General features: G+C 34.4%; 1 protein-coding gene across 2 annotated transcripts in view; it reads left to right on the top strand.

Moving 5' to 3' along the window:
• LOC106099906 (BDNF/NT-3 growth factors receptor-like) overlaps window positions 1-13,345 on the top strand; it is a 30,922-nt gene extending 17,577 nt beyond the window's left edge. Inside the window, exons 2-8 of one of the 2 annotated variants that reach the window (XM_013278596.1) lie at window positions 7,429-7,516; window positions 8,031-8,174; window positions 9,422-9,519; window positions 10,140-10,349; window positions 10,645-10,840; window positions 10,971-11,129; window positions 11,252-13,345. In XM_013278596.1, the coding sequence (XP_013134050.1) occupies window positions 7,429-7,516; window positions 8,031-8,174; window positions 9,422-9,519; window positions 10,140-10,349; window positions 10,645-10,840; window positions 10,971-11,129; window positions 11,252-12,027 (1,671 nt within the window). In that variant the 3' untranslated portion in view covers window positions 12,028-13,345. The remainder of the gene's footprint in view (window positions 1-7,428; window positions 7,517-8,030; window positions 8,175-9,421; window positions 9,520-10,139; window positions 10,350-10,644; window positions 10,841-10,970; window positions 11,130-11,251) is intronic. The other variant, XM_013278597.1, reaches the window with a different exon arrangement.
• Window positions 13,346-13,678: the final 333 nt, after the last annotated feature.

The following is a 13,678-nucleotide window of genomic DNA, read 5'->3' on the forward strand; positions in this document are numbered from 1 at the left end:
GGCTAAGTCAAGATATTTTATACCACTTCTTCGCATCTTAAATTATAAAAAAAACGTGTAAAGCGTTTTTTTCTTTTTTCTGCTCTTTCAAAACATCAGATTTTTCGCTAGGAATAAGATTTAAGCGTAAAACAAGGAAACCACCAAATCAATCGCAGAGGTAGGAAGTAAACTTCTACTTCTACTTCTACTATACGAAAATTCTGTGGTGAGATAATTCATAAATACAGTAATTTTGAAGCAATTTACGAAATAAAATTAATTCAAAGTGTAGCATGAATAACTTGAGTATGGTAAATTCCTATAAATAATGTTTAGGTGAACACCTCTCATATTAACGTATATCTATTCTAACCTTTAATTTGTAGAGCTCTTGATATGTTGTTTATGTTACAGAAAGACTTTTGTTTTGTTAAATAGCCGTTCGAAGGATCGCCGAGCGGCCGGTGTTCCGACACTTTAGGAAAATAGACAGACCAGAGTTGTAGGCAACGGCTGTGGTAAGCAATAGTGAACAATCACAAGGCGAGGTAAAATTTTAATGATAAGTCATTAAAAATTTAATTTCACTTATTTACATATTAATGTTACAAATAGGCTCAAGTAGACAATTAGATTTGATATTCATCAATATGAAGTGTATAAACCAGAAAAGGTCTTATAGTTTAATCACTTTGGATGCATTGTTTTAAAAGTAACTCATATAAATAAAATAAAATTAAAATAAAATAACATTTAATCTTTAGCAAAAGCTTTAGTGATTAGATATGAATTAATTTACGTCTAATCTTTAGATTTTTATCTAACTTGTTACAACCCGTCAAACAATTTAGGCTGCCAAAGTCATTGTAATTGTGACATATTGTATATTAATTTCCACCTACGAAAAGTGTAACCCATCTGTCGTTCGAGCAAAGGGCATATTTAAAATATCCTTTTGATGAGTAATTGTTCACCGAAGCCTGAATGACGCGCTCTTGCATACCGCCGGCCGGCGTTAAGCGGTCGGATTTTTAAATAAACATTTTTAATGACCGCGCCGCGCATGCGCGCTGCCAGGTGTGCGCAGACGGTGCCTGTCTCTCCCCTCCCCTACCCTTCCTTGCCCTCTTAGCCTCATCCCCCCACTCCAGCCCGCACCTACTTCTTTTGTTCCTATTCATAGAATCCGTGTTTCCTGACATGACCTATAATAATAATTCAATTTCGATCATCCTCCATATGGTACACCGTGGCTCGATGAAATGATAGGAAATGAGTAGGCTCAAGACAAACTTTACTCGGAATTCTTTTTAAATCACTTTTGTGGATACAAAAATTTTAAAAATCGCTTCATACGATTGTACTTGTATAGCCAACTCTTTCGAATGTTATTCTAAATTAATATTAATAAAACAAAGAGTTCAATTTTAAAAGTTTAGACGAGTTTTCTATCGATAATCTGTCAAGACGTCACGTTGTTTCTGAAAGATTGACGGAAAGATGCGTCCAAAGATAATGTTAAAACAATACGCAACTGAAGATAATCCTAAGAAAAAATGTTATTGTTCAAATATTAATCAAGCGTTGACTTAATAAAACCCGACGGCAATTGTTTAAGCACATTGGTTTATGACTTGCTGATAATAAAGCTCAGAAACTTATTATTAATTTATTCGTATACTTAGAAATCTACGTTAAAATTGTCGATGTTGGTCACAGTGAATATAATTGACTTTCTTTCTTTATTATTGAAAAACACTAGAAAACCTTTTGTATATGAGTTATCTTAGACAGTAAAAAAGTACATAATTAATGTTAATAAAAGAATTAGTTGCCAATACTAGCTATAATATACCAACTACATCTTTGTCAAGTTATTAATTACAAATCTAAGTAGATTAATCAATAACTAGATGTAATTACAGACTTTCCTGCGCCCGCGCACGGTGACCGCTGGCGCACAGCTTTCGCTGCAATTCATCACTGTCAATGTTATAATTATATCTATCCGAATCATAAACCAAACGCTAGTGAATTGTGAACTTTATATATGATCACAAATCGAGATATTGTTCAGTTAGTAGCCGCAGGCCGCCCGCCGAGCGTCGCACCGCACTTTGGTTATCAGTTAAATCTCACGTAGGTGTGACTTAATAATTAAAACGGCTGCTTTCACGTTCACGTAGTTCACATAAATGGATAATTAAATGCATTGCTTGTGAAATTAAATACACCATTGTGAGATAGGGCGCATACCCCATCCGAAACTCAGGCAAACTCATCCGGTTCACCCTAACTGTAGCTAATGCCTCGACTATGCTTCATCGAAGGATGATTGAAACCAGAAATTTATAATAATGACATCATAATTATCATCAATATGCAGTCCCGGATTCACTTCATATCTCCACAATCTGATGCCGACCATCTTCCCACTCGACTGCAGTGACATTATTTATGAGAACGTATAAATTTATAAATAGGTGCATACGTTACTTTTATTAGATATTCAAGAGATTAATGCTTAAATAAAAGTGTTCTAAGATCATTTAGTGGCCTTTAAATCTTATTAACGATGAAACGCATTGAATACATAACTCAACGGAATCAGACATCACCAGAGGAACTTAAAAAAAAGTTTTTTTTTTTAATAAGTAAAAAAGAAAAATGCCAATTCTACTCTACTATTAGTGTTATAAAATTCAAGTTAATAGTGACAGTAGGACGAATATGTTTACTCTAAAACTACAGAGTTATTGTTTTGGTCGGTAACGAGCATAGATAATAAATATTATAGTTTTGTTTGAGTGGAGTATCGCAAGTCGTCACATCAATTTTTTTTTCCATCCTTTCTTGAGATCATTACTGCTGTTAAACATAAGAAGTAGGCTGTCCATATTTAAGAATGGTTTTCTGTGGAAACGATATGAATTTAGAAGAGTTTACAAAATGAATAAATTGTTTAAAACCGTTATCCTGTCACTTAGTCGGGAAAACGTAATCAGTGTTGACCCCAATTGAGATAAAAGGCGAGATTGTTTATTGGCACTGTTGAGCATTTGGGTGGTCCGCCCCCGAACTTGTATCTTAATCTCAAAGCAAATCCCGAAGTATTGTTATTTACGTTTATAAATGAGTCTGTAGTTGACTTAATAGTGATGAGTGTATTTAGATGTAGAGATAATTTTAGCAACTAAGCGAGAACCTTAATATTTAGTGTAAGTAATTTAAACTAAGACAATGTTTAACCATTTAGGTTATCCTCGTCTACCGGGCACCGGAGAGGACTGGACCAATGCGCGATAGCCTTTTAAATAACTCCTAGTACAGCTGTTACTTTACTTATAATCAAACTATTATGCGCTTTCCTTTGTCAAACTAACTAAATAGAAATTAGAGTTTAATTTTAAAACTAATCGTGGAGGGCAATACGTGTCCTATCATTTCATTCTAAAGCCGGAATCACTTTAGAGATCGAATTTTGTCACGAACACGGAAAAATATTTTTAACTCTTTGCCTTATAATTCTTAGAGAGTCTGATAAATTTATAAGACACTTCAAAACATCTTCATTTTATTGATGAATCGATAGTTAACACGCGTATGCAAATGATGGTAATAAATAAATTAAAATTGCATGTCATGTATCGCACCTACATAATATTACGTTTAATAAACTGCTCTCCACACGAGCTTAAAGTGAGAGTTATTATTGATAATTATTTTATTATTTACTTGCTTTAGCCCGCGTCTCCGCCCGCGTAGAATTAAAGAAAACTAAAGTGAGTAGTCCATGTATTCTTCCAGACTATCCTTTACGTCTATGCCAAATATCATCGAGGTCCGTTCGGCCGTTTGAGCTATAAACATCCATCTATCCATCTAAACTTTCGCATTTATAACATTAGTAAAAAGTAAAATGGTATTTATGGAAGAGTTATTCCTGCACAGTACCGCTAAAATTATTGTTAAAAGTCAGAATAAAATAAGCTATTTTCTCATATCTACGCTTGATGATAATTTATTCATAGACTTCGTTACGTCTATGCAGCACTGTTGTGCAGTAGAAAGGCTATTGTATCGTAACTTGATACCTTTGGCCGCATTTACAGTAAATTATAACCGTTATCGCTATTTACAGAAACTTCTACTATTAACATAACAAATGTATGGATAAATACGCGTAAAATACAAAGGAAAGTAAAAAATATCTTTCATGATTCCAAGCTAATAATTGTTAAAATGCTCCTATTTAAAAATGTATTTCACGTTTGTGAGATAAAGTAACTTATTTGATGTAAGCACAATTGAACTTTAGCTTCTACTGGGAAAACCCGTTGGTTGATAAGATCATATGAAAAATAAATAATATTTTGTTGGCTAATAATTTATGTTATTTAAATGTCTTTATAAATAATGTTGATTAATTAATGAAAAGCGTTGATAGATCTGTGACTGCGATCTAACGTAGGATCTAACGTAACGGAGGATCGATTACACGCAAACTTGTAGTTAACTTCTTGCATGTTGTTTGCAAAACTTTGAGTTTCCACTGCTAGTGGACGTGTACAAAAACATCTTGACAATGTACGTGTTCAAATACACACAACAAAAATCAGAACAATCATAATATGAAACATGTTTCTTTACGGAAAGTCATGGAAATTCAATCCTATGAGAAAATAGTTTCCACGCTATGTTCTACCTAATATACTTGGCGATACAAACAATACAATTCATTAAATTGAAAAGGCAAGGCGTATGAAATCTCACTTGCTAGACAAGAATAAATCTCGTTACAATTTTTTCAGAGTCGTAACACCAATTTGAATCAGACTTCTGATTATCATTATAGATATGATTATACGAAAATATTGCATGATAATAAGTATTCTACGAGCACAAAGCGAAGTACTAAGCATGTTGCAACGCTGTCGAGTGGTCGTCGTTCCGCCTTCGATCACATTTCACTCGGCCACCACAATGAAACGACTCGTTAACCAGCCGTCAGATGAATGCAGTCTTGTGCAACACACCCTGCAATCTAAGAATATGGATTTTGTTACACGCCCTTTGAACGATCGTAAATTCACGTTGCCGTATTCATAATAGCGGTTTATACCAATTTTATGGTTGTTAAGTTTCTTACAACGTATATTCAATTGAAATAAAGATACTATTATACTATGTTTATCTTAAGTATTGAATAACAACTGAACAAGATTCTACTCATATTGAACATTGATGCATATAATGATGATCGTCTGGGATGACCTTATATCTGACATAAACAGATTTTCAATATGCAATTAGAGTAACATTCAAATAGATATTTTGTTTCTTTTTAAAACATACCTAACGAAATTATATCCATAAATTTTCGCATAAAAGTTATAAAACAAACTTGTATAGAGTTCGTATCAGTGCGCAGTTAATTCTGCTCGATGCCACGTGTAACGAACACAATCAGTGTTCAAACTACGAAATGAGATTTCAGGACAAATATTATCCTATTTGCGTTCCATTTTCCATGGAACATGCCATACGTACCAACATGATTGGTATTTATTCAATATATATCTGGCTTTCATGTTTATAGTTTTTTCAATTTTTAAAATGAACGAAAACTAATTTTAAATGTCATTAATCATTACTAAAAATGTTAATAAGTATTACTGAGGTATATTGTAGATTTTATTGGTGCTAAAATTGAACATAACATTACCACCAATGCTCATGAAAGTACAATACTAGTATATTTTGATAGATATTGCTCGAAGCAACGGCCGCGCGCCGATAACATGTCCAAAATAACTCAACAGAACATCTCAAACGCTGCACAGATAACATCACGTATAATACTTCTTTTATTATTTACATTGTAATATAATGACCGTCTTTTTGTTATTGAAATGTCAAATATTCGAGGAAAACGTTACAATTTATAAATGTTAGGCCTAATTTTAGTCCCTCTCCCTTCACATCCGCTTTTTAAGAGCAAAGGATGGGAAGGAAAAGTGGATTTGACGGTGGAGGAGACGCATAGGAAGGGGAAATATCCTTTATGTGCGTCTCCTCCGTCGATTGATGATGCATATGGGCAGCGGTCGCTTTCCACTTCGGTGATTCAGGTGGCCGCTTGCTCGTTTGCCACCTTATGATATAAAAAAAATATTCTGTTCAATCTTTACATAGCAAGTTCAAAATCAATTTAATCATTATAAACGAAACTTATGTTTATTTTTATTTCGAGTCACTATTAAGTGTTTCTGACAAGGGTTATGACTTTTAGTTTATCTAGAAGATAAGTTTTTTTGGTATTAAGACGTAGCAGCAGAATAAGTGATCCTAACTGTCAAACAACATTTTTTAATATACGATTAAGATCAGTTTAACTTACCCTAGAGACATTTCTTTAAGAATAGAAAATATTAAAACAACTGCTGATCAAAATTAACCCTTGTCACTGTCAGAAACTAGCTTTAACTGTACTAAGTAAACAATATTTAAAAGAATAATTCAGCACGCTACCAACCCTTCAATACATAGATATAACCTTGCATAGTTTATAAGTATCATATAAGATAGTAATAATTATGTAGAAATAATATTTACATATAAATTATTAACATATAAACATACCTCTGCAAACGACTAGTAACCCCATTATCAGTTTGGCTGCAATAAATTAAATGATTTATATGTTGCAATTGATTTGCAAATATCACATAAATTTCAATTAGCAACTGAACACGACTAGAGCTGCATTAACAAATAATAGCCTACACTCGTATCACTAAAATTTTAGAAATATTAAAGTCAATACGTCAACACGGTATCAAACGAGATCGTTTATCGATCTATTTTTGAAAAAAAAAAACCATAGAGCTAGTTAAAAAAACCATAGAGCTCAAAACTATCGAGAAATGTACAGTTAGTATTTCAAAGCAATTTAATTTGGATTGTCACAAAACAGTGCAGTAGGAATTCAGCGTTTAGTAAGTAGCCTAAACTCCACATAATCTCAACAAATGGACACTAAACAACTGGCAACTAGAAATTTTAGTGGAAATAACTCAAATGCTGTAAAAAAATATGGGTTTTGTCACATTTATATCCGACTTGAAGTTACAAGAACGTTATGTATTATCTAAAGTTCAAACTGGGAGAATCTTCTATAGGTAACTCGATCTATGTAAATATATAAGACTTAAAACATGCGCACTGTAATTAACATGATGATGTATTGTAATTAATGACAGGAATCAGATGTTTAAAAGCTATTTGGCATGTACGACGGGCAACGAGAAGACGCCTGCATGCCTTTTTAATCCGACGTCTAGAATAATTACCGCAACTCATAAATAACGTTCACATTCCGTTGTTTATTACAAAGGAAATTAATTGTTATTTGTTAAGTCGTAAACAATCATTTGTTTGTTGCAGCCGCAGCGGAAAAATGGTGCAAAGCTCGCAAGGGTGGCGAGGGAGGAGGCGCGGCCTACGGTGCCCGCGTCGCAACAAAACTCTACGAGTAAGAAACCTCTTTCTTCTATAGGCCAGACTGATTAATGGTCACTCCAGGGGGTCTTTTAATAAGATTTTACTTAACTAATTATTATACGACTCTAAAAGCAGCAGTAATATTTAATGGTACTTTAAGGTTATGATTATTATGTAATTTGTAACATAATTGTAACGAATAAGTAGAAAATAACCACAAGGTGGTAATAATTAATTAAGGATGTGATTAAATTAAATAAAATGTCACATTGGTGATGAGATTGCAATCGAAAATTCGTTTAATTTATAATTTAATTTACTTTGAACGTGAAGATCAAAAGCTAAATAAATTCATTGATTAAAGATTAGATCGAGTCTGCTCATGAAGTCTTAAAAATTAATCGCGAATACGAATCTTAAGACTTTATGCATTGAACGATTAATTTAAAAATATTAAAATTACTATTAAAAAGTTTTTAAGTAATGTTTGAGAGAAATGTTCTTTAAATGTGTCATTCACACAGTTGTAAATCATTTGTTTTCAGTTAAATTCATCCAGGGTGGTTGCGATCTGAATTCGTGCCCGGAGGACGCGGCGTGCATGCACTTCAACAGTACAGTACACTACTGCATCTGCACATCAAACGCTGAACCCGCCAAGGATGACTTGAAGTGCCCGCGTAGCATCGGTAATTACAGAAACAACTTGTATTTTTCCACACAATAAAAGAAAACATTCATTAATTCATAGATCTTTCTAACTTCATTGACTGAACATTTTTTTTATCATTTTTCTGTTTTTAAATACTTAATTTTCATTCGTAGTTTTATGATAACTAAATCAATATGTATTGTAATTCCACTTTTTTATATTTAAAGCTTTATGTTACTTTAATCTCGTATCTTAAATTTAATAGATATTTCCAGAAATTAATTTAATACTCGTAGTTTTGGTATTCCAATTAAATAAATAGATTCAATACAATGACGAACTACAGTATTGTTTCCCGCTTTTAGTCAGTACTAAAGAACTAACTATGGCTATTGATGCAAACCGCTCGAGCTTTCATTATAGTTGGGCATTATTTTAAGTATACATTTCAATTATAACTTATGAGTTATTGTAATACTCTATTCTCAGTAAATATTTCACGTAACATAAACAACAAACAATATTTCAATAGTTAAATGATCGACTGGATGAATAATGTTGCCTGCAGTTATTATTTATGGTAATTTCACTATCATTTGGCTGCGTTTCGCTTCAAGTTCTTTATTTATAAACAGTTAAGGTAACAATTTATTGCGTATTGCGTACATTGATTGCGAATACAAAACATTTGCATACTTTTAACTGCTGTACGCAGGGTTGGGCCTTGTATTTGGCAATTTATACGATGGAATAACAAACTCTCATATCCGTGTTATTCAAACAGAGTGATTAATATAATTTACATTTAAAACAATGACTCTATCTCTTTTTAAGATGCTTACACTTTGAATGCAATTGAAGCATAAAAAAGTTGCAACTGAATATTGTTTTTAACACATTCTCTGCCTAACAGGCCGATATCGGCCTGACGCGGTACTTAAGCTAGTGCGGACGCAGAAATTAATGTCCCTCTCGCTAGTGCGAAACGATTATCTTAGGTATATTCAATACATTACATAAAATGTATACATTATATTTCTACAAAATTATAGCAATTTAATCTATCCTACTGGTGGGTCTAGAAAGACCTGCCACGCACTGGCGGAAATATCATTGGGGGCGCATTTTGGCCCGCCGCTGCACCAGATGAAGAAGTATGATTTCACTTGCTGCGGTAAACGTGTTAAACCAATGTAACAAATGACTACCAATAATAGATACAAAAAATAATTATTGTATCTTCGTTATTAAAAGAACTTCGTAACTTTATGTGTTTTGTTTCAGTACCATTGAGTCCGATTGCGATACACAACATCATCCCACCTCTGACGTCGAACAGCTCGACAGATGGAAGACATGCCCTGCCACCTACACCTGCACAGGTAAAGAAATACAAAGTCTCATACAATCAATTTCTAGATCATAAAACCAAGAGGCAACAACCATCAGACAGATTGATCTCCATTGCATTTGTTGACGTGTAAAAACTAAATGATTACAGCTTGGTCTAAGAAGAGATTAAAAAACGAACATTTGCTGATAAATGTAATTTTACTCTTGAATAAAGAACTACGCATATATTCGGAGATTTTTATATAAATGATTCATATTTTAACTCACTGTTTTCATTAACTTTATCACTGTGTATTGATTGTGAGATCCATTGGCGTCAGAATGTTAACGAAATCAGTGCTTTTCCGTAGCGACTGATAAATATTCATAATAGGTGCGGGGTGATAACATTGACAACGTCCCGCGAATTGGGGGACGTGCAAAAAATTGATGAAATCTTGATGGACTCATGACGTCATAAATATGAATCATGTTTACGTTTTCTTAAATACGTACTTAATCTACGATTTGCCTTAACAGTTTATCTCCTTGTTGTTTAGGCTTAGCGTCGCTGTAATTATATAAATTATATATTAGCCATATATTGGCGCTACAGTTACTGATATAAAGTTGATAATTCATTTTTATTTACTATTAATTTTGCCAACAGTCCCCAAAATCCCTGGTGAGCAGCGAAGAGTTTTCGGAGTCTCCTCTGAGCGATACATCGTTTGTGAAACCGGGCGGCAACATTGGCGCTAGTGAGCACATACTCATTGGGGCGGTAGTCGGGGGAGCACTTCTTCTATTCCTGATAGCAACGGCTATATTCCTCTATATCAGAAGACGCATGTGCCCTGTCGACGGAAAAGTAAAACCGGTAAGAACGCAGCTGTATTGTTAAGAACTATACTGATACGATATAGACATTTTAATAGAGCTTTTTAATTTATGTTTTTTCATTGCATTTTAAACATGAACTTAACTAAACTCTCTAAAATAACTATTTTGTGAATTTGGAAACGTTTAATAATTTAAAAATGATCATAAAATCCTTCAAGCTTCTATTACCCACTATTTTAAAACATTCCAATGGTACATGCTACTATTTTCTACAGCTATTTTAATCAAATGTCTCGTGAATCGCCCCAAAATAGCTGAGATTATGTTTGTAGCGTATCAGACCTGGGGAACCACTGCTTGCTGAACGGTATATAACGAACCCGCAGTACGGCGTGTGCGGCGCTGCTCCGGGCTCGCCGGACCCGCGGCGGACTGACGACAACGAGCCTCAGGTGCCGCTGCTCGACCGCAAGGCGTTGACCTTCCTAGAGGAGGTCGGGGAGGGATGCTTCGGCAAAGTACACAAAGGTCGGTATTATTACCATACTACAATTTACACGTAATACCCGATAAGAACGATCAACAAGAAGTAGAGCAAATTTCATTGAAATTTTCTTTTACAAACTGAAATTTATAGTTTACGTATTTATTCTTATAGGAGTTCTAAGAACAAACAGCGGAGAACAAGTCGTGGCCATCAAAGTGCTGAAAGAGAGTGCAGGACGTAGCGCCGAAGAAGACTTCGTACGAGAAGTGTCCATAATGTCCGCATTCCGACATCCCAATATTTTAAGTCTTGTTGGAGTTGTATATAGAGGTGATTTATACATTTTAATTACTCGTATAACGTCTTTATCCAGATAATTCCTTGTAAACTTTACTTTCGGCTTCTACTTATAAAATTGATGAATAATATTTTGTTAATTATATCTTTTGCAGATGATATTAGTGCGAGTCCTTGGATGGTCTTTGAATATATGGAATGGGGAGACTTAGCAGGTGTGTTACGCGGGTCGCGAGGGGGCGGGAGATCGGGCCCGACGCTGGACAAGCCGAGCTTGCTTCACGTCGCTTTGCAAGTGGCACTCGGTATGCAGTACCTCGCCGCCCGCCGGTTCGTGCATCGAGACCTCGCAGCCAGGAACTGCTTGGTCGGCGCGCATCTCGCCGTTAAAATTGCCGACTTCGGCATGTCTCGGGACGTCTACACTTGTGATTACTACAAAATGGGAGGAGAAAGACCTATGCCTGTAAGATGGATGTCCCCAGAGAGCATAGTTTATGCTCGCTTCACTCACGAATCAGACGTCTGGTCGTATGGGGTCGTGCTTTGGGAGATCTACAGTCGGGGTAAACAACCATTCTATGGTCATAACAATGACGAGGCTACCAAATTAATTTTGAATGGCATAGTTCTAGTCCCACCGGAGGATTGCCCTATATTTGCCTGTGAACTGATGCGCGCATGTTGGGAGGAAGATCCTCGCAATAGAATCGGTTTTGACGAAATCTGTAGCAAATTGAAAACGGCGGCGGAAGCGGGAGGCACGACTACTCAAATGCGTTTACCGCGACCCCCAGCGCCTCCTCAAGATTCTTTAGGATACTTGGTGCCAGCGCGAAACCCACCGGTCAACTATTTCCAGCCGCTCCCTGACCCCGATCCGGAATCCGAGTTTAGCGAGGACGAAGACGATGATGAGGAATATACTTGACCTACGGCGATACCGTCAAGCTCTCAATATGTGCTACGTGATTCGGCGCAGGCGCAAGATCAAAACCCAGATGGCGCGCAATTTCAAAACCCGCCGCGAACCAGCCCTGATAAATCTCTTACGTCATATGTCTACGTCGATGTTACGACTATCAAACATGAAGAACAACTCGATGGAATTAATTAATACTCAATTGATTAGTGTGATATTTTTTTCTCTTCATATTAGTCTACGATCTAGGTAAATTATATCCAACACTTGGAATTGTTACCTTTCAATATCCACAAATATGATATACTCGTGCGTATAAAATGTATCTAAATATTTTGTGCCATAAAACATACCAAAATGTAAAGAAGATAGGTGTAATTGATTTTTAAAATAAATTCGAGTAAAAAATAAATAGGAAATAATAAGATTTACTTAAATTCGTTGGTAAAAAAACTCTGAAATTATTTCCTACTTATTATTTGTATTTAAAATAAGTGTAAATTGGTTGTTCATAGATGTCTTAATATAAGTTTAAAAATTAAGTATAATTAACTTGAATTAAAGGAAAAAGTACAATTTATACAAACTTTTAACAAGTCAGTGTTCGTTGGAAAGAATTATGTATTTGTTCTCGTAGCTCGTAGTGACAAAAATCGCAACCTACAAATGACTGATGAGGTAGAACTATGAAACACCTACCTCAATCATAATTTATTTATATTAATTGTATATAGTTACGATTGCTTGATATAAACTATAATCTTGTATACCGTAATATGTATTATAATACTTATTTAGATGCTGCTTTAAGGAGTTTTGTATACTCCTGGAAATAAATTTTATTATTTTTAATCGGATAACATTAAAAATAAATAAAGCAGTCCAACTTACTGTTTATTTAAATAACAGCACTGTACAAATTTAAGGGCAACAAAACCTTGTTTAGTGTATTTTGGCTCTCTAGAAAATTATTAACCCTAAACCTTTATAAATCAAAATATAACAAAAAGCATACTACTGGCGTTAATAAAAATATGATTAATGATTCCTTATAATGTTAAAAGTTGTGCACAAAGTTACTGTTCTAATTTTCAATTCATTTTGGTAGAGTTCGAAATAAAATTAACGCAACAAATGTAATGTTCAAAAATGTGAATACATTCGTTCCCCACCTTTTCTATTTTTATATAAGAATGGTTGTTAAATGTTTACTATTAATGTATGTTTGTAGAATATCGTGTGTATTATACATAGCGAAAGGTAAGATTCGTAAACCAACAACTGTATTAAAAAGAACCTGTATTGAAAATTACATAGTGAAAACCTATACTACTGTCTTTTTTTTTACCTTTTTTTATAAACATAACATAACAATAACATAAAACAATAAAAAGTTATCTTCAGTAATTACTTATGTACTTAATACCTACAAAAAAGTAATAATTATTTAAAAACCTACAGAGTAGTCACCTAGTCCAGTTAATTGCATTACTTTTTTTTTCATAATCCATCTCGTTGCAAAACGTTATGGCGAAACGGATGCCCAGTTCGCAGTTGGCCAGTTGAGTTGGACAACAAGAACACTCATTGGCGCCTGTTAACGTTCACACTGTGTCAGAAAATTGACGGTCCAATCAGAGCGCTTCTGACAAACTGTACT

This window comes from Papilio polytes, unplaced genomic scaffold (genome assembly GCF_000836215.1).
Source record: "Papilio polytes unplaced genomic scaffold, Ppol_1.0 DF824102.1, whole genome shotgun sequence".
In the NCBI taxonomy this organism is placed as follows: Eukaryota; Metazoa; Arthropoda; class Insecta; order Lepidoptera; family Papilionidae; genus Papilio; species Papilio polytes.